The 26,965-nt window shown below is 40.2% G+C and overlaps 1 protein-coding gene across 8 annotated transcripts in view; it reads right to left on the bottom strand.

The window, feature by feature from the left end:
- The window catches only part of thada (THADA armadillo repeat containing), a 466,325-nt gene that overhangs the window by 179,791 nt on the left and 259,569 nt on the right, over positions 1–26,965 (bottom strand). For all 8 annotated transcript variants that reach the window (XR_011355652.1, XM_069931122.1, XM_069931123.1 and 5 more), the window contains one exon: positions 24,392–24,560. Coding sequence is in view for 7 of the 8 variants with exons in the window: in XM_069931122.1 (XP_069787223.1) it covers positions 24,392–24,560 (169 nt within the window). In the remaining variant the exon portion in view is untranslated. The remainder of the gene's footprint in view (positions 1–24,391; positions 24,561–26,965) is intronic.

Below are 26,965 nucleotides of genomic sequence, written 5' to 3'. Positions count from 1 at the left end.
ATTCCCATGAATCTCCTTTTGGGGCATGTCATCCTAGATAGAACATGTCATCCTAGGGGGTGGAGAAGGGGGGGTGAGGTGCGAGGGAGGAGAGCAGCCACCCACAATTGTATAACCCAAGTGACCACATGAAAAATTTCCATCTATGGTATGATCCTTACCTGTCACACCATCCACACAAGAGGCAAGCGTGCATACAGCCTCACAATCATAACGGCACTTTATCTAAATGCCCATAGTATTAGAAACAAGGTTAGTGAACTTGAGATGCAAATCAGTACCCAAGCCATGACATGGTTGCAAGGTGGGTATGATTAGGAATTAAATTTTCAACGGTATCAGGTAGACAGGATGGTAAAGGTGGTAACAGGAACAGATTGAGCAGGCTTTATTTCCTGGAGCGTAGAAGGTTGAGGGGTGATTTGATAGAGGTATTCAAAATTATAAGGGGGACAGATAGAGTCAATATGAACAGGCTTTTTCCACTGAGAATGGGGGAGATTCAAACAAGAGGGCATAGATTGAGAGTACTAGGAGAAAAATTTAAGGGAAACATAAGGGGGAATTTCTTCATGTAGAGGGTGGTGGGGTGTGGAATGAACTTCCAACAGTGGTGGTAGAAGCGAGATACGATGTTAATATTCAACGTAAGATTGGATAGGTACATGAATGAGAGAGGTGTAGAGGATTATAGGCCAAATGCAAGTCAGTGGGACTAGGTGAGCGAAGATGTTTGGGACAGACTAGTAGGGCCAAACTGGCCTGTTTCTGTGCTGTAAATGGTTATATGGTTATATGGTTATGGTAATGGCACTTTTAATCATGGATGAGATCAGGGCAATAGTAAGAGATGATATAAGATCTAAGGAACAGAATGTTGAAAGACAAAAAGAAACACTGGTGGGAGTTGTCTATCGCCCATCAAATAACAATAGCACAGTGGCACAAGCAATTCACCGAGAGGTAACAGGCATGTAAGAATGGAACGGCAGTTATCCAGGAGTATTTTAACAACCACGTAGATTGGGAAAATCATGTTGGTCGCATGAGTATAGAGGATGACTTCATAAAAGCTTACTTGAGCAGCATGTTAAGGAACCAAAAAGGGAAAATGCTATTTTAGATCTAGTTTTGTGCAATGAGAGAGGTAAAATTAATGATCTAGTAGTTAGGGACCCTCTTGGAAAAAGTGATCATAGTTCGAATGAATTTCTCATACAGATGGAGGGTGCCATAGTTAGATCTAAAACTAGTGTGTTATGCTTGAACGGGGGAGACTACAACAGGATGAGGGAGGAATTGGTCAACGTGCACTGGGAGCACAGGCTAGTTGGCAGGACAGTTGAGGAACAGTGGAAGATTTTCCAGAGATTTTTCACGGTGCTCAACAAAAATATATTCCTGTTAATAAGGGCAGTAAGAAAGGGAAGAATCTGCCTTGGTTAATAACCAATGAAATAAAGGAAAGTATAAAATTAAAAGTTCATGTGTACAAAGTAGCCAAGAGTAGTGGGAAACTGAAGGATTAGGAAAACCTTAAAAGACAACAAAGGGGAAATAAAGAAAGGGAAGAAGGATTATGAAGGTAAATTAAGCACAAAATATAAAAAGATGGCAAAAAATGTAAATATATAAAACTGAAGAGAATGGCTAGAATCAATGATGAGAAAGGAAAACTGAGAAAGGGAAAGGAAGATGAGAAAGGGAGTGCTTGTGCATGAATCGCAAAAAGTTTGGTTGAAGGTACATCAGATTATTAAGAAGGCAAATGGAATGTTGGCCTTCATCGCTAGAGGAATTGAATTCAAGAGCAGGAAGGTCATGCAGCAACTGTACAAGATACTGGTGAGGCCGCTCCTGGAGTACTGTGTGCAGTTCTCGTCTCCATAATTGAAGAAGGATATACTGGTCCAGAGGAGGGTCACCAGGTTGATCGCAGAAATGAGGGGGTTAACCTACGAGGAGAGACTACATCGTCTGGGCTTATACTCACTCAAATCCAGAAGAATGAGAGGAGATCTTGTATGAAAGGGATAGATAAGAAGCAGGAAAATTGTTTTCACTGGTAAGTGAGACCAGAACTAGGGGCCACAGCCTCAAGATTCAGGGAAGTAGATTTAAGATGGAAATGAGGATAAACTGTTTTTCCCAGAGAGTAGTGAATCTGTGAAATTCTCTACCCAGGGAAGTGGTTAAACATATTTAAGGTTCAGTTAGATAGAATTTTACATAAAAAGGAATTTGGGGAAAAGGCAGGTAGGTGGAGTTCAGTGTGATAGTACAGATTCTATCACCAATGTGTATATGTATAAATGTACAGATGGTAGTGTAGGATGGCTGTGATTGGCTGAGAGTGTAGCCACACCCACAGGCAGGTCTTAAAGGATTGTTCCTAGCCAGACCAGGTCATTCTGGAATAGTCGACCTACTTGTGATGTGCTCCAGTCTTTTACTTAATAAAAGCCTTGGTTTGGATCAACAAGTCTTTGGTTCTTTCAACGCACACTATATTGATTCCATGATCAGATCAGCCATGATCTTATTGAATGGTGGAGCAGGCTCGATGGGCCGGATGGCCTACTCCTGCTCCTATTTCTTATGTTCTTATGCTATGGAGTGAAACACAAAAGTCTCCAGATGCCATGATTGTCATCAAAACACAAAATTCTGGAGAAACTTAACAGGTTTCACAGCATCCACAGGAGGTAAAGATATACAACCTAAGCCCTGAGCCCTTCTTCGAGGTATAATGAAAAAAGCAGGCAGGTGCCTCAATAAAAAGGCTGGAGAAGGGAAGAAGGTGTATGGGGAGGTTCACAAGCCAACAGGCAAGAGGTGATAATTGGACATGAATAGGAGGACAAGAGAGGAAAGATGAGAACTGATCAGGGATGCGGTGGTCCTGTGAATGCAGAGCTGGAGAAAATTAAGGAAAAGAAAACATTGTTTTTACACATAAGAATGTAATCTTTGCATAGTCAATTTTCACACTCACCTTCTGGAGTGGCCATTCACACCTGTGTACGGATATCGCCACTTGTTTAGACAAAGTACCATAGGTGCGGTACTTATGTAGGCTGAATGTAAATCGACATCACCAGTGACGTTTGACGTAGGTGCGATGCATGGCGTCACTGTCGGTGTCGCCAGTGATGCCATTCATCTGCATCCGAAAAAACCCCAAGACAGAAGAGCTAAATGGCTCTAGATTCACAGATCCTGTTATTGCCAGAATCACCCCAATGATTTCAATATAGTGGTTGACTGCTGCTGGTAAATAAAAAATGTCACCTTGCTTCACATTTAAACCTCCCATATTGCAATGTTTTGAGCTGAACATGTCATTGCGCACCATCATTGCGCCGTATTCATTAGACCATTTCAATTTAGATTGCTGGCAGTCCACAAAAATGTCTATGGGTGCCACAGGTAAAATTTTGGAACAGGAATGAGTCACTCAATGATCGAGAGTGTTGTTAGAGATAGGACCAAATGAATAGGAGGTCGAGGGGGGAATTTGGCAGCAAAGTGGATAAAGTCGACCAGCTCATCATGGATGCATGAGGCAGCACCAAAGTAACAGTCATTGAAGCAGAGGAAAATTTGAGGAGCTTTGTTTTTGAAGGGTTGTAGCATGGATTGCTCCCCAGAGCCAACAAAAAGATAGGCATAGCCGGGGCCCATGTAAGTACCAATGGCTACCCCTCTTGACTTGGAAAAAATGGGATGAGTCAAAGGAGAAGTTATTGAGGGTGAAGACAAGTTTTACTAGCTAGAGGAGGGTGGTGGTGGAGGGGAACTGGTTGCTTTGGATATGCTGTCGAGGAAGAAATGAATGGCTTTGAGGCCTTTGGTATGGGGAATGGAAGTGTATATTGGAGGTCCATGGTGAAGATTAAGCAATTGAGTTCAGGGAACTGTAAGCCGTTGTAGTGATGGAGAGTACGTGAACTATCAAGAATGTAGGTAGGAAAGGACTGGATTTGGGTGGGGGGGAACAAAATGGAGTAAAGGTAAGCGGATACCTGTTCGATGGGACAGGAGCACACATAAATGATGGGTCTACCAGGACAATTGGGTTTGTGGATCCTGGGTTGGAGGTAGAACCAGGCAGTGAAGGGTTGGGAAACAATAAAGCTGGAGGCCATGGAAAGGAGATGACAGGCAGTGGTGAGTTCGGAGATAGTGCGTGAAACAGTGATTTAATGAGTTTTGGTAGGATCCTGTTCAAGGTGTGAGAAAGAGGAAGTGTTTGAGAGTTGTCGTCATAAATCTTCGTCCGCGAAGCCAAGCCAAAGAAAAGAAAGAAAGATATATCCCATTAAATTGTGATGAGTTGGGACAAGGACCAAAAAAGGTCATGATGAACTTCACATAAATTATTCTAGCAATCCTTGGAAAATCATGTAGTCATAAAGCAAAAAAAGAGGGCCCTTTGGCCTATGTCCTCATCAATCTTTTTGCCCATCTTCATTAATCCCCTTGCAGTATAGTAAATAAAGATTTTTGGCAGCATGTTTTCTGTTGGCATAATTCTGCCTACACTTTCCCTCCAATTTTAATCTTCAGGAAGGTGTCTTCATCATTTCACAGAATTTTTCCATCGGTTTTACTTAAGCACACAAACAGGAATGAGTGCAATTAGTAATTATTTGACTTGCTATTCATTCACACCACACAAGAAGCATTCCATTTGTCAAGCAATAGCATGAGGTTACTGCATGGACATGTTAAATTTGCTTGCCTTCTCAGTGCATCCTTTAGCTCAATGCCAACTTCAATATTTATTGGCTATCCCTGAGGCTAAAGTTGTAGAGAACCCGTGCACCATGTAACTCCATATCACATGCATAAAATAGGCATAAAAGTTGTTTTTTTTTCAGTTCTCAATTTTTGAAGATGGGTCTAACCACTAAAATTGTGAGCTCTGGAGAAACTGACACATGTAATTCTTTGGCTTGGCTGCGCAGACGAAGATTTATGGAGGGGTATGTCCACGTCTGCTGCAGGCTCGTTGGTGACTGACAAGTCCGATGCGGGACAGGCAGGCACGGTTGCAGCGGAAAATTGGTGGATTGGGGTTGGGTGTTGGGTTTTTCCTCCTTTGTCTTTTGTCAGTGAGGTGGACTCTGTGGTCTTCTTCAAAGGAGGTTGATGCCCGCCGAACTGTGAGGCTCCAAGATGCACGGTTGGAGGCGATATCAGCCCACTGGCGGTGATCAATGTGGCAGGCACCAAGAGATTTCTTTAAGCAGTCCTTGTACCTCTTCTTTGGTGCACCTCTGTCTCGGTGGCCAGTGGAGAGCTCGCCATAGAACACAATCTTGGGAAGGCGATGGTCCTCCATTCTGGAGACATGACCCACCCAGCGCAGTTGGGTCTTCAGCAGCATGGATTCGATGCTTGTGGACTGCCAGCTCGAGTACTTTGATGTTGGTGATGAAGTCATTCCAATGAATGTTGACGATGGAGCGGAGACAACACTGATGGAAGCATTCTAGGAGCTGTAGGTGATGCCGGTAGAGGACTCATGATTTGGAGCCAAACAGGAGCGTGGGTTTGACAATGGCTCTGTACACGCTGATCTTTGTGTGTTTCTTCAGGTGGTTGTTTTTTCCAGACTCTTTTGTGTAGTCTTCCAAAGGCGCTATTTGCCTCGCCGAGTCTGTTGTCTACCTCTTTGTCGTCCTTGCATCAGATGAAATGGTGCAGCTGAGGTAGGTAAACTGGTTGACCGTTTTGAGTTCTGTGTGCCCGATGGAGATGTGTGGGGGGGGGGGGGGGTGGTGCTGGTCGTCACTGAAAAGGGATTGGAAGTGTTCTGACCATCGATTGAGGATGGAGATCTTGTCGCTGAGGACAACTTTGCCGTCTGAGCTGCGCAGAGGGCTTTGGACTTGGGGTGAGGGGCCGTACACCGCCTTTATGAGCATTAAAAACTCACTTCAATTTCATGTACAAATTTGGAACTGTGGCATTGTGTTCAATTATTTTAAATAGAAATAAGAATTAAAGTAGGCTGCATTATCAAATCAAAATGAAATACTGGTTATATTATAAAGCAACACAGTAATTATTGCTGTTAAAAATGATTCTGGGAGAGCACAAAATGCTTAATCTAACAATTCCATAAAAGTAGGAATCAATAAATATTTAAGTTCTTTATAAAATTCATGTAGAAAAGCATCTTCTCCCAGAGATTAATTATTTTGTAATGAACTTATTGCCTCCTTAACTGTGTAAAATGAGCACTCAATTCTGTTTGTTCTTTCATACTCAATTTAGGTCAATTTAATCTTAGGTAAAATGGATCTGTTCCATTCCAACTGACAAGATCAAGTAGGCAAGGATGTCCCTTATCTCCAGCATTATTTTTACTAGCTATAGAGCCACTAGCAGAGGTAATTAGGAGTGATTTGGAAATGAAGAGATTTAAGGTTGGTTAAGAAGAACACAAAATTAGTTTATTTGCAGATGATGTTTTAATATATTTGACAGAACCTGAACATTACTTGCAGAAATTACATTTTAATTTAAAAGAATATAGTAAGATTTCTGGTTATAAAATAAATTGAGATAAAAGTGAAAATTTGTCCTTTATTGAAGGATATGATAGTCATTGTCAAAGAAATACTCAATTTAAGTGACCAAAAGTTGGTATTAAATATTTAGGGATTCAAGTAGATTATAATCTAAACAACATAATTGAATTATTTGCCATTACTCAAAAGATTCATTTTTTAAGAAAATGATGATTTTACTTACAATGTTAGTAGGAAGAGTTAATTGTATTAAAATGAATATTTTCCCAAGAATACAATGTCTTTTTCAAAATTTACCTAAATTATTACCAGAAAAGTTTTTTCAAGAATTAAATAAATATGTAAGGAAATTGATTTGGGAAAGAAAAAAATGTCAAGAGTTTTTATCGAAAGATTAACCTGGAAATAGGAACTTGGAGGCTTACAACTTCCTAATTTTAAGAATTATTATCAAGGCGTTCAAATGTGATTTCTTAAAAATTTATTGAAGAAGTAGAAAAACTGGTGTGGGTTAAAATAGAATTGGGTAAGATAGGAGAGAGATTAGCAGAGGAAGTTATATATAAATGGGATTCAAAATCATTAACTAGTGTTAAAGTAACACCATTGTTAAAACATTTGATTACCATTTGGAACAACATACATGATGAAATCGGAATAAAATGAAGTATATTGCCTAAGATGCTTTTGAATCAAAATCAACATGTACATTTTTCAAAGGACAATTGATTTTAAAATATTTGGTAAAGGTATTAAAATATTGAAGATTGTTATGAACAAGGTCAATTGATGTCATTTGAACAATTAAGGAATAAATACAGAATAGCTAACAATACTCTTTTCTGTTATTTTCAACTGAGAGGATATTTGAGGGAAAGGTTAGGTCCAGTGTACTATTATCTACTTGTAGTAGGTGGAAACTCTTATTAGGAGAGGAAATACTAAGAAATTTAATTCTGCAATGCTCCTTTCATTGCAAAGAGGAACTATGAAACAGGGAGTGTATAAATCTAGACTGATTTGGAAATTGGATATGAATATTATAATTGATGAGAAAAGATGTTCAGATCTCTGTTGAGATTGTATGACAAATATTATTAATGTAAGTTAATTTTAGTTTATTTATATAGCAAATTTAAAACAACTCACGTTGACCACAGTGCTGTACCGATCATAAATTACATCTTAAATGAAGCAGCTATTTAAAGCGCAGTATAAAATGAGTACGAAAGGTTTATAATTGTACATACATCATGGTAACAATTGACAATCACTTGTAATGGTCATGTCTCTGGCACTGAGCCTGGGCCCTCAGCTCAGAAGAGAAGGAGGGAGGAGAGGAGTGCAGCAGTGATAGGGGATTCAATAGTTAGGGGGTTCTGTGGGAGAAATCATGTATCTTAGATGGTCTGAGATATCCTGATTCTAAGGAGGGAGGGTGAGCAGCCAGATGTTATGTTCCATGTAGGGACCAATGATGTCGGTAGGAAGGGTGAGGAGGTCCAGCTAGGAGAGTTTAGGGAGTGAGATGCAAAATTGAAGCATAGATTGCCAGTGTGGTAATCCCAGGATTGCTACTGGTGCCACATGCTAAGATAATGCAGGAAGATAATGCAGCTAAACATGTGGTGAAAAAGAAGGCACAGGAAGGAGGGCTTCATGTTTCTGGATAATTGGGCTTTGTTCCAGGAAAGATGGGACCTATTCTGATTAGACAGTTTGCACCTGAATTGGAGGGGGACTAGCATCCTAGTGGGTAGGTTTGCTAGTGCTGCTCCGGTGATGGTGGTGGAGGTGGGGGGAGGGGTGTGTGTTGTGTTATACTAGATTTGGTGGGGGAGGCGAACCAGAGTGATAGAGCAGATAGTGAGATGGAGGACGGTAAGGGACATGTGAGGACTTCATGTGGAGACAGAATGCAGAGGGTTGTACATGATAGAAATTATTTCTGATGTATCTATTTGAACATGAGGAGCATTATTGGTAAGGCAGGATCTTAAGGTGTGGATTTGCATGTGGGATTATGACATTATTGCAATTAGTGAGACAGTTGCAGGAGGGGCAGGACTGGCAGCTCAGAGTTCTGGGGTTCTGATGTTTCAGATGTGACAGAGGGGGAGGAATGGCATTGCTAATCAGGGAAAATATCACAGCTGTGCTTATATTGTCCATAGAGGTGGAGCTAAGGAACAGGAAAGGTGTGAGCACACTAATGGGCTTGTATTTATAGACCACCCAATAGTCTGAGAATTGGAGGTACAAATCTGTCAGGAAATATCAGACCATTGTAAGAAACAGAAAGTTGTGGTAGTAAGAAATTTTAAATTTCCGCATATTGAATGCAACTCCCATACTGTAAAAAGGATTGGATGGCTTGAAGTTTGTCAAATGTGTACAGGAAAGTTTTTGAAATCAATATGTAGAGGTACCAACAAAAGAGGATGCAATACTTGATCTCCTATTGGGGAACCAGGCAGGCCAAGTGGTGGAAGTCTGTGTAGGTGAGCATTTTGCATTAGTTTCAAGTTACTCATGGTCCTTGAGTCGAGGTTCTAAATTGGAGAAAGGATCTTGGAAGAGTTGATTGGAATAAGTTTTTTTTCTGGCAAGGATGTGTCCGGCAAGTGAAAGGTATTGAAAGGTGAGATTTTGAGGGTGCAGAGTTTGCATGTTCCTACCAGGATTAAAGTCAAAATTAACAGGCATAGGGAACCTTAGTTTTTAAGGGATATTGGTGATATGATTATATAACTAAGGAGCAAATAGGTACTTGTAGAGAATAGAAAATGTAAGAGAATACTAAAGAAGGAAATCAGAAAGGCAAAAAGAAGGCATGAGGGTGCTTTGGCAGATAATGTGAAGGTAAATCCAAAGCATTTCTACAAGTATATTTAGAGTAAGAGGCTAACAAGGGACAAAATTGGTCCCTTGGGGATGGTCAACTATGTGAGGAGCCTCATGAAATGGGGGAGATCTTAAACAGTTTTTTCTTGTATCAGTCACTCAGGAAACTGCCATAGTGCCATACGGATAGAAGGGAAACAAAAAGAAGTGTCATGAAACCTATGGAGATTGAGAAGGAGGTGATTGCTGCCTTAAAGTGAATAAAGGTAGACAAATCCGCTGGCTGGACATAATATTCCATCGGACCTTGAGGAACACAAGTCTTGCAATTGCAGGGGCCCTGATGGATATATTCAAAATGTCCTTAGACAGGGGAGATTTGCTGGACAATTGGAAAGTAGCTCATGTTGTCCCACTGTTTACGAAAGGCTCCAGAATTAAACCAGGTAACTATAGGCCAGTGAGCCTGATGTCATATTTAGGTAAATTATTACAAGGAGTTCTGAGAGAAAGGATATTGGTGTTTGGACAGCCTTGGCTGATCAAGGACAGTCAGCATGGTTTTATCCATGTTAGGTCATGTTTAACAAATCTTGTAGAGATTTTCAAGGAAGTTACCAAGAAGGTTAATGAAGGAAAGGCTATGGATGTTGTCTACATCGACTTTAATAAGGCCGTCAACAAGGTCCCATATGGGAGGTTAGTTCAGAATGTTTAGACACACAGAGCAGTTGTAAACTGGATTGAAACTGGCTGTGTGAGAGAAAACAGAGACTAGTAGTGGATGGTTGCTTCTCAGACTGGAGGCCTGTGACAAGTGGTGTGCCTCAGGGATCTCTATTGGGACCATTGTTTTTTGTTATCTATATCAATGAGCTAGATGATAATGTGGTAAATTGGATCAGTAAATTTGTTGATGACACAAAGATAGGAGGCATAGTGGACACTGAGAAAGAATTTCAAAGTTTGCATAAGGATCTGGACCAACTGGGTGAATGGGACAGTTAATGGATGATGGAGTTTAATGCAGACAAGTGTGAGGTATGCATTTTGCAAGAGGAAATCACTTGCACTGTAAATGGTAGGGCACTGAGGAGTGCGGAGGAACAAAGAGATCTGGGGATATAGGTACATTGTTCCCTAAAGGTGGCATGGCAGGTGGACAGGGTTGTAAAGAAAGCTTTTGGCATCTTGGCCTTTATAAATCAAAGAATTGAGTGTGGGATTTGGTATGTTATGTTGAAGCTGTATAAGAAATTGGTGAGACCAAATTTGGAATATTGTGTGCAGTTCTGGTTGCCTAACTACAGGAAGGATATCAATAAGAGTGCAAGAGTGCAGAGAAGATTTACTAGGATGTTACCAGGTCTTCAAGAGTTTGGTTACAGGGAAAGATTAAACAGGTATGAAGAAGAATAAGGGGAGATTTGATAGAGGTTTACAAAATTATGAGGGGTATAGACAGAGTAAATGTGAGTAGGGTCTTTTCAATGAGATTAGGAGAGATAAATACGAGAGAATATGGCTTTAGGGTGAAAGGGAAAAGGTTTAGGGGGAACATCTTCACTCAGTGGTGGGTGCTGACTTGATCTTGAGTTTTCAGAATAAATTGGATAGATACATGGATGGGAAAAGACTGAAGGGTTAAGGAATGGGAGCAGGTTATTGGGACTAGCTGAACAATGGTTGGCACGGACTAGGACTGAATGGCCTGTTTTCTGTGCTGTAGTGTTCTATGGTATGGGAGGAAGGATTATAAAAGGAAATGAATTTTTCTTAAATTTAAACATTTACTGTTTTGTATAATTGATTATTAATTATTTGTATGGAAAAATTTTTAAATAAAATATTCAAAAAAAGTACTCTGTCTGATAACCCATTTATTTAAATAAATTATATGAACATGAGATGATCCCTCTTGTGGCAGCAAAATCAGGAAGAAAATAGTCAGCTTCTCCAGCAAGTTCTTAGCATAAGCCACAGAGGAAATGCTTTCTGATACAAGTAAGATTTACTTTTGACCACTCAAATGGCTTGATTTCCAGGTGGACAACCTTCAGAAACACCACCATTCAAGAAGGAGGTGGTTTATCCTCAAGAGATTCCGATTTCCACAAAAAGACTATTTCAACACTTTCTGTTGCATTACTATTTGCTTGGGCACAATATTTTCTTCTTTCCCTGTGTCCCCAGAAAACAGAAAAGGACAGTCTGTTCCCAATTCTCTTTCAAATTAGCTGTAAATATACCAGCCATGTCGATGCTCTCCCCAATCCTTTAAAGTATCTCACCACCAAAATGTTCTCAATTTTTTTTTGCCTTGCAGCCTTTCAAAATACATTCAAAATCTCTATCTTTCATTTTCTATTGAACATGATAAAAAAAAGCAGATGCCTACAGATTCTGAGATGATCAGTCAATTGTACAAAATTATTGTAGCTGTTTGCAATATATGGGTAACAGGATGGAGGTCTGTTGGTTTAACATTTAATTTCAAATCAACATTAATGAACCTGGAACTGATACAAAGCTTGGGCTATAATTCACTGAGAATGCTCTTTTGGAGGCAAAGTGAATATCCTCCTTGCAAATCACCTTCCTACACACCAAAGAAAGAGATTTACAAAAAAGCACAAGAGTAGACCTAGAATTTCCATTTTAAGCTGGATGGGTCACGTCTCCAGAATGGAGGACCATCGCCTTCCCAAGATCGTGTTATATGGCGAGCTCTCCACTGGCCACCGTGACAGAGGTGCACCAAAGAAAAGGTACAAGGACTGCCTAAAGAAATCTCTTGGTGCCTGCCACATTGACCACCGCCAGTGGGCTGATATCACCTCAAACCGTGCATCTTGGCGCCTCACAGTTTGGCGGGCAGCAACCTCCTTTGAAGAAGACCGCAGAGCCTACCTCACTGACAAAAGGCAAAGGAGGAAAAACCCAACACCCAACCCCAACCCACCAATTTTCCCCTGCAACCGCTGCAATCGTGTCTGCCTGTCCCGCATCGGACTTGTCAGCCACAAACGAGCCTGCAGCTGACGTGGACTTTTTACCCCCTCCATAAATCTTCGTCCGCGAAGCCAAGCAAAAAGAAGAAGATTTGTTTATTTGAGAGAGTTTATCTATTTATACACATACTTCATGTTTCTACTATTTATTTAACAATAATATTTATTTTAATGTGTGTGAAATTTCTCCACATTTTCCTCAGGCCTGGTTCATTATATTCATTGCTTCCTTTGGTGTGATTTTACTGTAAATAGATATGACATAACACGATATCGTGTTATATGGCGAGCTCTCCACTGGCCACCGTGACAGAGGTACACCAAAGAAAAGGTACAAGGACTGCCTAAAGAAATCTCTTGGTGCCTGCCACATTGACCACCGCCAGTGGGCTGATAACGCCTCAAACCGTGCATCTTGGCGCCTCACAGTTTGGCGGGCAGCAACCTCCTTTGAAGAAGACCACAGAGCCCACCTCACTGACAAAAGGCAAAGGAGGAAAAACCCAACACCCAACCCCAACCCACCAATTTTCCCCTGCAACCGCTGCAATCGTGTCTGCCTGTCCCGCATCGGACTTGTCAGCCACAAACGAGCCTGCAGCTGACGTGGACTTTTTACCCCCTCCATAAATCTTCGTCCGCGAAGCCAAGCAAAAAGAAGAAGATTTGTTTATTTGAGAGAGTTTATCTATTTATACACATACTTCATGTTTCTACTATTTATTTAACAATAATATTTATTTTAATGTGTGTGAAATTTCTCCACATTTTCCTCAGGCCTGGTTCATTATATTCATTGCTTCCTTTGGTGTGATTTTACTGTAAATAGATATGACATAACACGATATCGTGTTATATGGCGAGCTCTCCACTGGCCACCGTGACAGAGGTACACCAAAGAAAAGGTACAAGGACTGCCTAAAGAAATCTCTTGGTGCCTGCCACATTGACCACCGCCAGTGGGCTGATAACGCCTCAAACCGTGCATCTTGGCGCCTCACAGTTTGGCGGGCAGCAACCTCCTTTGAAGAAGACCACAGAGCCCACCTCACTGACAAAAGGCAAAGGAGGAAAAACCCAACACCCAACCCCAACCAACCAATTTTCCCCTGCAACCGCTGCAACCGTGTCTGCCTGTCCCGCATCGGACTTGTCAGCCACAAACGAGCCTGCAGCTGACGTGGACTTTTTACCCCCTCCATAAATCTTCGTCCGCGAAGCCAAGCCAAAGAAAAAAAGAAGATATGACATGTGAAATGAGTTGAATTATACATTTCTAAAGGCAGCCGTAGCATCTTAAAGGTTCAATAATAGTGCAATTGATGTGTTCTATTGGTTTCCAGTATTAAGGATTTTACTCACCCAACACCCCATAGGTAACACATGGAATGTGTTTGCAGCAGGAGGACTGTGTAATAATATTGTGCTGTGCTTCCGCTACAAGACAATTAATGGTTATAAAGGTGGGACAACGTGCAGATTTTGAAATAAATAACTCTGAAAGTGAGAGTGAAAGTGAAAATATGGCCATATGTAATCTGAACTGAAGAATTAAATTAAGAGGCTAACCACAGTAATTGTGACTTTGAAGCTCTTAAAAAAACTCAGTGTATTGAAGCCTTGGAACCTGCTGTGTTTGCTCCATCCCCACCTTTTTAACCAACGTGTGATGTGGAGTCTTTGTGCAATTATTTGTGCGAGTTTCTTGATATTTTTTACATCAATCCCATACATTATTTGTCTACAGCCAACAGGTGTAGGAAAATTGGACTCTCTGTAATCTTGTAATAAATTTGTGAATATTTACAATATTATTTGTTTAAGTGCCGAGCCCTCATTTCAGATTATTCAATGCTCCTTCCATCCTCTGCTTTAGAGGATCCTGATTTAAACAATTTTTAATGGTTGAATTAATGAAAAAGTACCCCCCAGAAAAATCATAAACATGGAACATATTATATCTAAATTGTGATTGTAATAGAAGGAAACACCTAGATGTCTTGGTCTCCTTTTCCTCTCCCTTTCTTCACTTATGGTAATCTAAATGCAATTCTTCCAGCCATACTTGTTCTCATAGCCATCACGATCAATCAGCTAATTTAGCATGTCAGTGATGTGTGGTTAGGATTCATCCAATTTATGGTTGGAGATGTAAAGACAAGGGCACAATCATTGTCCTGCAATATGGGAATATATTAGCTCAGATAATGATACTTACATGCTTCATTTTGCAAGGGAAGATTATAAACTCTTAGGGTGCAGTGATGATGGTCTTGCAAAATCAGAGTTTGCGTTCAGAAACTGTCATTTGTCTTTCTGCACAATAATTAGTGTCCTCAACTCCCTATTTGACACATCAGCTCCCAGTGACTTTCACCACACTATGTGGTTTCAATCTTCTCAGGACCAATAGCTGCGTGGAAACCCCAGGACAAATGAATCATTCTCAAGTCCAGGATCTCACGCATGTCTTTTAACCCACAAAATGAAGCATGCATGCTGGTTGGAAGCACCGGAAAAATGCTTTGCAGAGTTGAGAATGTACGAGAAAAGTGAATGAAGCTTCAGCAATTTCTCTCTATTCTCTGCCTTTACACAGAAGTAAGCAAGCAATTTTATGCGAAGACAAAAGATCAGCATATTTAAAAAACCCCCCAGAAAACATTAGAAAATACTCAGTTGATCAGGCAGTGGCTGGTTTAAAATGTAATCATGTTATTCACCTACACTACTTTAAGGTCAAATTCTGGAAGGCAAGTATAGAGTACAAGGTTCACTGGGAATTTTCCGATGAACTACCTTTCACCTTTAATAATTAACATAATGTACTATAAACGATACAGGTTTTCATGAGGCATGGAACCAATTTTGTGTACATCCCAGAAAATAATCTTACCTAAATCTCATTATAATTTTCAAAATACATAAACCGGAAGCATGTTTGATATCTATATACTGAGGGCAGTTACATTTAATCAAATTTAATTTCCCTGAAACTATTTTGATTCTTATCTCTTTTTTTGTTTGGAAGCTCAACTCTCCCCATTTAAGTATTTTTAATTAAACCATCAAATTTGATACTTTTAGGGTTAAGTTAAAATTCAAAGGTCAAACAAAAGATCTAAAATGAAAATCAAAGCTCAGCAGAAAATTAAATGACATTTGGACAAGTTTATGGACAGGAAATGTTTGGATGGATATGGATCAAACATGGGGAAACAGAACTAGCTCCATGGACAATTTGGTCTGTTTAGATGAGTTGGGCCAAAGAGCCTGTATAAATTTTTGACCCTACCATTAAACTTTCATTTATTGACTGTCTCTTGCTAGAAACATTAAAGATGTCACTGTAAAATAAGAGACGTCTAACAGGTAAAACTGTTTGCAATTCTGCTACAATATTGTTGTAAGATAAAAGGTAGATTTATAGATACCACAGGAAGTTGGTACAGTTTAAGTCAAGAGCAATTCAAGATTCCTGATTCTCCAATAGCTCAGTGGTTAGAGCACTGCTCTAGTAAACCAGGGGGCGCGAGTTTGTTCCTCACTGGGGCCTCATTTCTGTGAGGGTTGCTTGACAAAGTGGCGACTCTCTGTCTTCTTTACGGTAGGCAAAGTTAAAGAATTTCATGTATGCTACATTCTAAATGTAGCATTATGTAACAATAATGCAACCTTTTTTTTCCCTTTAAGGTTATGTAATAATACAGGAAATGTAATGCTACAAGAAATTTCCTCTGCCTGCCCGGGCATGTGAGTGAAATTAAAAAAAAAGGAAAAGAAACAAGCACTTGTGTGAGACATACAGTGGGGGTCAAGGGGGCCAGCACCCCTTGTGGGGGTTTGGAGGGCAGCACCTCCCATTTGCGACATTTTTGAAAATGTACACACAAAATTATCAGTTTAGTCATTAAAAAAAAACTAGTCATTTAAAAAAAAATCAATTGTTTATTTTACAATGAGCACAGTATATCAGAGACACTACCATCTGTACCCAGACTCCAAGCCCCTTCCAGATCACCAGGCAGTAAGTACCTGCTTGACCTATGCTCAAACCAGAGTGTCCAGATCTCCTGACTCCAAGCAGTACTTACCCATAACTAGCACCTAGCATGCCGAGCAGTGCCCTTGCCCAACTTACATCCAATTCCCAAGTAGTAACTACTACCCTGCACTCAATCTCCAGGCAGTGCCCCTGACCAATCTGCACCCAATCCCCAGGCAGAGCCCCTGACCAATCTGCACCCAATCCCCAGGCTGAGTCCTGCCCAACCTGTCCTCAATACCGGGCACCACCTCTGTCCAACCTGCACCCAATCCCCAGGCAGAGCCCCTAACCAACCTGTCCTCAATTACCGGGCAGCACCTCTGCCCAATCTGCACCCAATCCCTTGGCAGAGCCCCTGCTCAACCTGTTCTCAATCACCAGGCAGCACCTCTGTCCAATCTGCACCAAATCCCCAGGTAGAGCCCCTGACCAATCTGCACCCAGTTATCATTTCTTTGTTCTGATCTTCAGATACTACTCAAGGTTTTTCTTCAGCTAACCTTAAAAGTAATTAGTCTTTCTCAATCATTTATTCACACATGATTTTTGAGAGATAGGTAAAAACACAAGGGAGCACCACTGGCGTAAACAGCATGGCATTGCAACACATCGGAAACGCTTAGCTACTGAGGGTGAGTGCATGGGGATGCACCGCCGCTGATATACTGCAGGAAACGTGGCTGCCAAAGTCGGCAGAGCAAAATCCAAGCATTGCATGGAACGAACAGAGGGAGTCACAGCAAGCCAGGCACTGATAAAAGGTGGAGGTAGACTTAAAAACACGGAGATGGATTTTAAAAATGCGGAAAACTCACACGCCAGTTGCCATAAGGCAGACAAAGAATCACCATTAGTACTGCCTGGTGCCCCTTACAGTAAGAGAGAGTCCCTTCAGAGATACTAGGTATTTTCCTCCAGTGCTCCCGCAGCCTCTGCAACTGCACAGACTCCTGTTCGAATCCTTTGGCCCAATCTCCAGATGCATAGCTCTGATGCAATCGGGGATCTCTGCACTTCTGCATCACCATTACCTTCAAATACATGTCTTGCAAGTTAGGATCCAAACAAACAATTTACAATCGAACCCTTCTCAGATAAAACATGGCTGCGCCATTCATGTGCACCATTAAAAACAAAGACCTTTTCGCACACCTAAGGAAGCAATGCTCAGAGATTGCAGAACTTTCTCTGCTGTCGTCATTGTGGTAGTACAGTTAGGAAAAGCATTTTTGAAGCGCACAATAAGACTTGCACATTAGCTGCAACAAGTGAAAATTCAGGTACATCTGGTCACTGGACATGTGTTGGACAATAAATTCTCACTACTCATTATTACTTTTAATGTATTAGCTCCAGTTATCCAGCCCTGGGATTGATGAGGAGAAACAATTAGTCTCTTGTTGGAATTCAGTCAGACCAGATGTTTTCCTAAGTAGAGATCTTCCTTAGCCTCATGTAAAGTTTCAACTCTGCCTTTCTCACCAGTGGGCACTGCACATTTAAGGGGAGCCACGACTGAAATCATAAAATATTTTTAATTTTTTTTATGTAGTTGGTGGAAGTTTGGAAGAAACCAACTAAACTTGACTGCTTCACAGGGAAGGGGGGCTCATAAACTTTGAGCTGAGTCCTAAGGGGGGCACTGCCAAAAAAAGGTTGGGAATAGTGCATTCATCTATGAGACATTTGTACTTGTGCATATTGGTTCTGTTTTCAGAGAGAGCCAAAGGGTCATAGGACATTCACTGATTCAGCAGGATGTGTTGCTGAATCGCTGGACTAACTTATTCTTCAGGACAAAGTTCATTCTGTGAACATAGAAGTTACAGTCTAACAATGAATGCAGTTTGAATGTGATTGGACTTTTCAACAGCAGTGTTTCAGGGAACATTAGTAAAGGTGAGTCGATGCGTAAACAAAACATGGGTTTCCTTGTCCGGTGAGGTTGAAAAACTGGCTGGGAGGCTAAAAAGAGAAGGATCTTTGCCAGGCATTTTTTTTTAGTGCAAGCAAAAATCCTGTTTGAAAGTCAGGTGTCAAATCTTCTGAGGGAACTAAGATATCAAAAAAAATGGTTCAATTTTGTTCTAGTTTTTTTTTAGCTTACCATCTTTTTTTTTTAGCATGATACGAACTTTCATTTAGGACATGGTCTGTCAAATTAAAGCATAGTTTGATTGTGTTTTCTTACACAGTCTTATAGTCCGTCGTACAAAAGAACTAATTGAGTAAGGTATTGGGCTATCCATGCCCAATAAAGTGTGTGCCAATAACAGTGGATGCCTTCAGGAGAGGAGCAATGAAAAAAATGGGCTTTAGACTACACATTACATCAATCGTGCATTATCCTTCATTTAATTAACATCTTTTCCACATTATTTCTATATAATTGTAGGCTAAAAAAAGATTGAACCTTTAATTTGGTAGCATATGCTTCAAGAAATGTGGCAAACTAAGAAGCCAAATTAGGTTAATTGCTATTAAAACCTACCATCAGGCAATTTCTATTAAACATTTTCAATGAGCACTTGATTCAAAGTACAGGAAGGGGGTAAATAATGTGGTGCCAATAACAACTCCATCAATTCACTAATAAAGTATTAAATTCGACATATGCAGTGAAAGGGGTAGTTGAGGAAGACTGAAATTTATCATCTGAGACTTTCATAACATAATCTAGTTTATGTTCTAGAGAGAAACAGTGAATAGATGGAATACTCCTCTTATGACAACAGCAATGATTAAAGTCGAGTTACAACAGTCAATCTAAATAGCAGTTTGAGGTTTTCAGTACTTAAGTCCAAAACCTTGATTCATTGTGATTAATCTTAAGGGATATATCAGCCCCTCGTAAGTAATGTTGACATCCTCAAATACTATTATAACACTGTATAAGGGATGCCTGCAGTCTATTGACACAGAACACTGTATAAGGGATGCCTGCAGTCTGGAGGAGTTGAACTTTTGGTAGTGAAAGAGATTTTTCTGTACTTTCAGGATATGAGTGATGCTGGCTGGTTGACATTAAATGCCTGTTGCTGGGGACACCAAGTGATCTTGAATAATGCAATCCATGTCATTGCATCTTTCCAGCAATGGTACTGAGTGAGAAATTCCTGCCTAGCTGTGAAGCAAGAATATATGTGCCCAGGGTTAGGTAATATGTGGTTGTTTGTATATTTATAGAACCTAAGTCTTGGTTAATGTCTTCAGCTAACTATGCATTGATTTTTTTTAAGTCAAGAGTCCACAAATATTTCCCTATTTGAATACCTGCATTATTCTCGTTGGAAAGTACACCGAGAATGTTAGTCAAAACAGAATTGGTTCCTACTGTGGAGCTTTGGAAATCAAGACGCTCGCTGATAGAGGTTGTCACCAACAAGAAAAGACGGCATTAAGTTCACCTGTGGAAAAATCAACAGCCATCAGGAGTTGATGCTCTTTGCCCTTTCTCAACTAAAGAAAGCTGAATTGTGTGGCTTTGTACTGGAGATGCCTCAATAAGATGATGGGAACTTTATAATCACATTGAATCTATCTCATTGCATATAGAAAGAGTTCACTCTGACTTAAACTGTTGGGTTAATAGTTCCTATGCGGAACATTTTTGAAATTATTACCTGTTTATTAAGTGATGCATTATAAAACATTTCTGAAGTTAAAAGGTCCCTCCTATAGACACACTCTACAAACATTTATAGCAACAAGATAATTAGTTCTGAGTGCAAATTGTAAAACTTGTCTCATCTGTTTTTCCAAGAGACAAAAAAAAAGACGAACCTAATTATGTTCTTCAAGTGTAGATAACGTTTGGCTCCTTTCACTCTACACCCTTTCCATGCCTGCTGAGATCAGATTGAAACCATAGGATGCACCCGTGAGTGCTGCAACCCCAGAAGTAACATTTATCATTAGGTTTTATCAAAAGTCCTCTCCTGAGTGCACATGGAGGATTACATTAAATTACACAAGTGAGAGTTTTCTGGCATTTCAGACAACATTCATCACTCAATCTCAAATAAAAGCAATTGGAGGAACAACACCTAATATTCTGTCTGGGCACTCTCTAACCAGATGACTTCTCCAGTTTCTCTCTCTCTCTCTTTCCCTATCCTTCTATCAACTTTCATCCACCTCCCTCCCAATTCCCTCTCTATTCAGCAACCCCCTCCCCCATTCTACTCATATCTACCAATGACCTCTTGCCTGTTGGCCTCTACTCCTGCCCCACCTCTTCTTCTCTCCTGTCCTCCCGTACCCCCAAACCCCACTTTTATATTCAGGTGCCTGCCTGCTTTTTTCTCATACCTTGACAGAGGGCTCAGGGTCAAAACATTGGTTATATCCCTTTGCTTCCTATTTATACTGTGTGACTTGCAGAGTTTCTCCAGCACTTTTGTGCTTTGCAATTAAATGAACATTTGTCCAATTGCTGTTGTGGCTTGAGGGAAGAATGGGTGCTGCATCCTGCCTAGAGTGACCTTGTTGGGTGTGAAGAACTTTTGGTTGCCCTGAAATGTAAGCAACACTATACAAACAAAAAAGTCTGCAAATGCTATGATTGTAGTAAAAACACAGAAATGCTGGAGGAACTCAGCAGGTCTCTACACGAGGTAAAAATAGATAACTGACATTTTGGGCCTGAACCCTCCTTTTACCCTTTTACTCAGGTATGAGTAAAAAGGCAGGTATCAGAATTAAAAGGAAGGGCAGGAGAAGGGCTCTGGCCTGCACTAGACACCAGCATCTGCAGATTTGTTTATCTAAAATTAATGACACATACTTGATTTGTTTGTCAAGATCAAAGGCATTGGCCTGTAAGGCCTCCTCCTAGATAAAATAGTTCTATGACAAAACATGAACATCTCAGAATTTTTTTGAGTCACCAGGGCAGAATTGTAACAACTATGGTTTAAACAGTTTTAAGGCTGACAAATATAAATTTGAAGCTAGTGGCAGAGAAAGATAACAAACAATTTACAGGCAATCCTGAAACAGAAATTCACCCTTATATCACTGTTAAAAACATTGGAGATAAGGATTAAAGATTTGCTCACAGAATGTATTAAAAAAATAAACAAACTTTTTCTTCAATTTGCAATTCCTGGTGCACATGCAGATGATGCAGAAAATCGTGATACTGATATTTTTCTAGGAATGTAGATCCTTGAAGCTGGGGGAAACACCCGTAATAATGTTTAATCATGTTATATCAATACAGGCACTGCAGTTTAAAATAAAAGGTGGCTTTTATGATGTGGAATGATACAAGTTTTAACACAAGTTTGGAAGAAACATGAACATATTTGTAATTTAAACCTTGATAAGACCTGTTCTGGCATCTTTCTCCACAGCCAACCCTACATCACTTCAATAATATTAAGAATTAGAATGATCAAAAATAAGTACATGTACAGCTACTGAATTGCTTTCAGTGATAATCAGACTTCTTTATCAGCGTGCTTTGTTTCTCGGCATCTGGATTTCCAAAGTCAAACAACTAACTTTCAAAGGCATTCTTTTTTTAAAAATATTTCAGCGAATATTATTGTCAATGCCAGATATTTCGAATGGACTTCATGACATGGGGGTTAATTCAGTACTCCATCAAGATGGTAGGAAGCAGTACTTGATCCCCAGTATCTGCAGATTTTCTTATTTCCATTCAACTCCAGTCCTTAGATTTGTAATGAGTATGATTTATTTAATTCATACTACTGGTTGCAGCTATGGCAGTCCATTATAGATTTCATATTTTATTGTCAGAGTACATCACATACAACCCTGAGATTCTTTTTCCTGCAGGCACGGCAGAATTATCACTAATTGGTAGTGCAAAGAAAAACTGTACACAGCGAATAAATGTAAATAAATAAAGAAATGTAAACAGAATAATGAATGTAATCAAACTGTGCAAAACAGTGAGAATAAAAAAGAAAATCAATGATGTGCACAAGTAAGAGTCCTTAAATAAGTCTCTCATTGAGTTTGTCATTGAGTTTGATGGTGGAGGAGAAGCAGCTTTTCCTGAACCTGGTGGTGCGAGTCTTAAGGCAGCAGTGAGAACAGAGTGGGTGCTGTGTGATGTGGATCCTTGATGATTGCTGCTGCTCTCTGATGGCAGTGTTCCCTGTAGATATACTCAATAGTGGGGAAGGTTTTGCCTGTGATGTCATGAGCTGTGTCCACTATCTTTTAGAGGGCTTTATGCTCAAGGTGTCCCCAAACCAGATCCTGATGCAGCCAGTCAGCACACTTTCCACCACACCTCTGTAGAAATTTGCCAGAGTTTCTGGTGTCATACCAAACCTCCACAAACTAATGTGCTTTCTTCATGATGCCATTGGTGTGTTGGGTCCAGGAAAGACCCTCCAAGATAGTGGCTCCCAAGAACTTAAATTTGCTCATCCTCTCCACCTCTGATCCCACAATGATCACTGGATTATATACCTCTGGCTTTCCTTTCCTGAAGTCAGTGATCAGCTCCTTAGTTTTGGTAAAATTGAGTGCAAGATTGTTACTGGTGCACCATTCAGCCAAATTTTCAATCTCCATCCTGTATGCTGACTCATTCCCTTCCTTTATATAACTCACTACCATGGTATGATCGGCAAATTTGTAGATGGTGTTATTGTTGTACTGAACCACATGTAGGTGTAAAGTGAGTAGAGCAGGGGGGCTAAGAACACAGCCCTGTGGTGCTCCTGTACTGATAGAGATTGTGGATGAGAAGTTCTTACCCATCTTCACTGATTGTGGACTGGAGGTGAGGAAATCCATGATCCAATTTCACAGTGGGGTGTTAACCCCCAGGTCTTGGAGTTTCCTGATCAGTTTTGAGGGGATGATGGTGTTAAATGCTGAGCTGTAGTAGATAAAGAGCATCCTGATGTATGCGTCTTTGCTGTCCAGGTGTTCCAGGGCTTTCTGTGGAGCCAATGAGATGGCATCTGCCATAGACCTGTTACTACGATAGGCGAACTGGAATGTATCCATGACACCACTCAGACAGGAACTGATATATTTCATCACCAGCCTTTCAAAACACTTAAAAACATTTAATCTTTGGTGCAGGTCTCCAGATAAGCCCATTCCTCACTGTAAGCTCATTTTCTGTTTTTTTTTGCTATTAAGTAGGCAGATAGCACAGCAATTATTGGATGTATTTCCACTCTAACTTTATTAAACAACACTAGAAACAGGAAAATGTGTTGCACTTGTAATTCAACTAAAAGTGGAATTCCTTTTAGCTCTATCTGGAATGGGACTACATTATTAATGACATTTTTAAACCTAGTGGGAACCTTTTGGCATTGGTTAGGAAGAATTGGAAATAAAACTGAATAAAATAATAATTTTGCAATTATTAGAATACAAATTCACAATCATTTTTAAATCACATGATGGCAATCTATCCTTTAACAGATTAAACAAACCACTATATTTACTGATACTACACATAACCATCAGGATAACTTCAGTCATATCGAATTTTCCAAATCTTTAAAATTAAGCTTTACATTACGACAGTCAATACCTAAATAAAAAAATGAATTGGGTAATTGGACTGAAGTTAATTTCTTGGGCACATTCTACTGTTTTGTTAAATTATTCTTTGAAGATAGTTTGATGGAGAATATTTATGGTAAAAACATTTTTAGCACAGCAAAGGGAAAATTGATTAATTTATAATATCCATCATGGACCATATTCTTTTTAAAATTGAGATAGACTGATCAAGCTCTATAGATGGCACATTACATTTCACTGTCAAAGTAACTGGAAGTTTCAGGCTTTGAGCATTTGGATAGTATCCATTCATTAATTATATTAATACATTTCCAACAAACGTAGTGGTTTGTGCAATGGAGAAACCTGGTTATCAAAGGCCATTTACTAACTTACTTGGCGCTATAAACTCACATTTATAGTTTTCACTCTACCTGAAGCAGTGTTCCATGGATCTGGTTTTGTCGTATATGTGGATCTGTGGGAGCAGGTAAGGTTTCCATCAAGGACTGTGCCATTGCGAGGATGCGACCAAATGCCACAAAGGGAACTAGGGCAAGAGCAGCCATCTCACGAGATCGATGCACAGGGGAGTGACCACATCTGCAAAAAAATGAATATTTTAAGCACGGACATTTGGTTTTATCTGAGACCAAGTGCTAATGTATGACAGGTGTATCTTACACAACTGGGATAATTTGGGACAAACATCTTTTAATGCCAAGGATACAACCCTGATATATTTGTCATGGAGCTTATTCATTAATTATTAATGCTAGACATCAGGTTTTTCTTTAAATAATGCAATTTATTTTGTCATGCAATTTTCAATTTCTTTCTGTAATTTGAAGATCCTTATTATTTGAAAAAAGTAACAGTATTTTCTCTCATTCATTGGCTTTGCAGGAATGCAGAACAAAGTCTTAATGGAAGTACACAGATTAATGATCCAACTGTAAAAGTAAATAAAGATGTGGCATATACTGTATTTTTAAGGACATTAAATGGCACATTGTGCAAAATATTTTTTAATGTTACAAATGAAATTGCCAACAAGACACTTTTTTAAGCAATCCTTTTGGAAGGGGATGAGTTGCTTTGACTCAATTTTTTGGGTTTGAGGTCTATGTGGGAAACACTGTCTTTTCCACAGAAGATGCAGGTGGCATGTGGTTGTTTTGAGAAGTTATTTGTTCCTTATTCTATGATTCTGGGTCCTCCTGATGCACAAACGTGAAGTTTTCAGTACCATTGTGAATACTGCTTCTGCACTTTGAGTAGCCATGGGCCAAACATTGCTGATATTAACACGCTTCAAGAGTGATCTGGACTTCACCATAGACATAATCAAAAATACACGTCTCAAAAATATTGACATTTAGAAAATCAAATATGTTGGTTCCTACCAGAGCTCATCTTGCTCTGATTTTCCAGGATTACATTGAGATAAATGTCTCCTGGATCCTGCCCCAGGTTAGACCCCACTGACTTCTAGTGGGGACAGTTGGGCTGCACAGAAGGGAGTAATGGGGAAGATATTTGATTTATTTCTGTTAATTCTATAGATTAAATTATGTTCTTTTTTTTCTGGCTTCTAGTGTGTTTCAGAACTGGAGATTCCCTCAATGCACTATTAATCATCTTGCTATTTACTGGAAGCACACCATGACTACCAGCCCCCCCACATCTCCATCAGGCACACAAAACTCAAAACGGTCAACCAGTTGACCTATCTCGGCTGCACCATTTCATCAGATGCAAGGATCGACAATGAGATAGACAACAGACTCGCCAAGGCAAATAGCGCCTTTGGAAGACTACACAAAAGAGTCTGGAAAAACACCCAACTGAAAAACCTCACAAAGATAAGCATATACAGAGCCGTTGTCATACCCACACTCCTGTTCGGCTCCGAATCATGGGTCCTCTACCGGCATCACCTACGGCTCCTAGAACGCTTCCACCAGCGTTGTCTCCGCTCCATCCTCAACATCCATTGGAGCGCTTTCATCCCTAACGTCGAAGTACTCGAGATGGCAGAGGTCGACAGCATCGAGTCCACGCTGCTGAAGATCCAGCTGCGCTGGGTGGGTCACATCTCCAGAATGGAGGACCATCGCCTTCCCAAGATCGTGTTATATGGCGAGCTCTCCACTGGCCACCGTGACAGAGGTGCACCAAAGAAAAGGTTCAAGGACTGCCTAAAGAAATCTCTTGGTGCCTGCCACATTGACCACCGCCAGTGGGCTGATATCGCCTCAAACCGTGCATCTTGGCGCCTCACAATTTGGCGGGCAGCAACCTCCTTTGAAGAAGACTGCAGAGCCCACCTCACTGACAAAAGGCAAAGGAGGAAAAACCCAACACCCAACCCCAACCAACCAATTTTCCCCTGCAGCCGCTGCAACCGTGTCTGCCTGTCCCGCATCAGACTGGTCAGCCACAAACGAGCCTGCAGCTGACATGGACTTTTACCCCCTCCATAAATCTTCGTCCGCGAAGCCAAGCCAAAGAAAAGAAGACCAAGACAGTACTTCAGTATTATACACTGACAGGGGTGTGCAGACCAGGTCAGTACCCCTATATTATACACTGACAGGTCTGCACACCAAGACAGTACTCCAGTATTATACACTGACAGGGGTGTGCAGACCAGGTCAGTACTTCTCTATTTATACACTGACAAAGGTCTACACACGAGGACTGTACTCCTATTTTATACACTGACAGATGTGTGGAAACCAGGTCGGTACCCTTGTATTATACACTAAGAGGTCTGTACACCAAGACTGTATCTCAATATTATACACTGGCAGAGGTCTGCACACTAGGATTATACTCCAGTATTAAACATTTCCACTGTTCTTGAAATGAAACACAAAAGCAGCATACATTTTTTTAGAAATATTGAACAGTATATGAAGCATCATATAAAGTATTAGATCTTGAATTTTGCATATATTATGTACATCTTTGAGAAACATTTCAGACAATGAAAAATTATAACA

This window comes from Narcine bancroftii, chromosome 4, assembly GCF_036971445.1.
Source record: "Narcine bancroftii isolate sNarBan1 chromosome 4, sNarBan1.hap1, whole genome shotgun sequence".
Taxonomy (NCBI): Eukaryota; Metazoa; Chordata; class Chondrichthyes; order Torpediniformes; family Narcinidae; genus Narcine; species Narcine bancroftii.
Note: the sequence above shows the minus strand (reverse complement) of the source record. Positions and strands in the feature narration are given on the sequence as shown.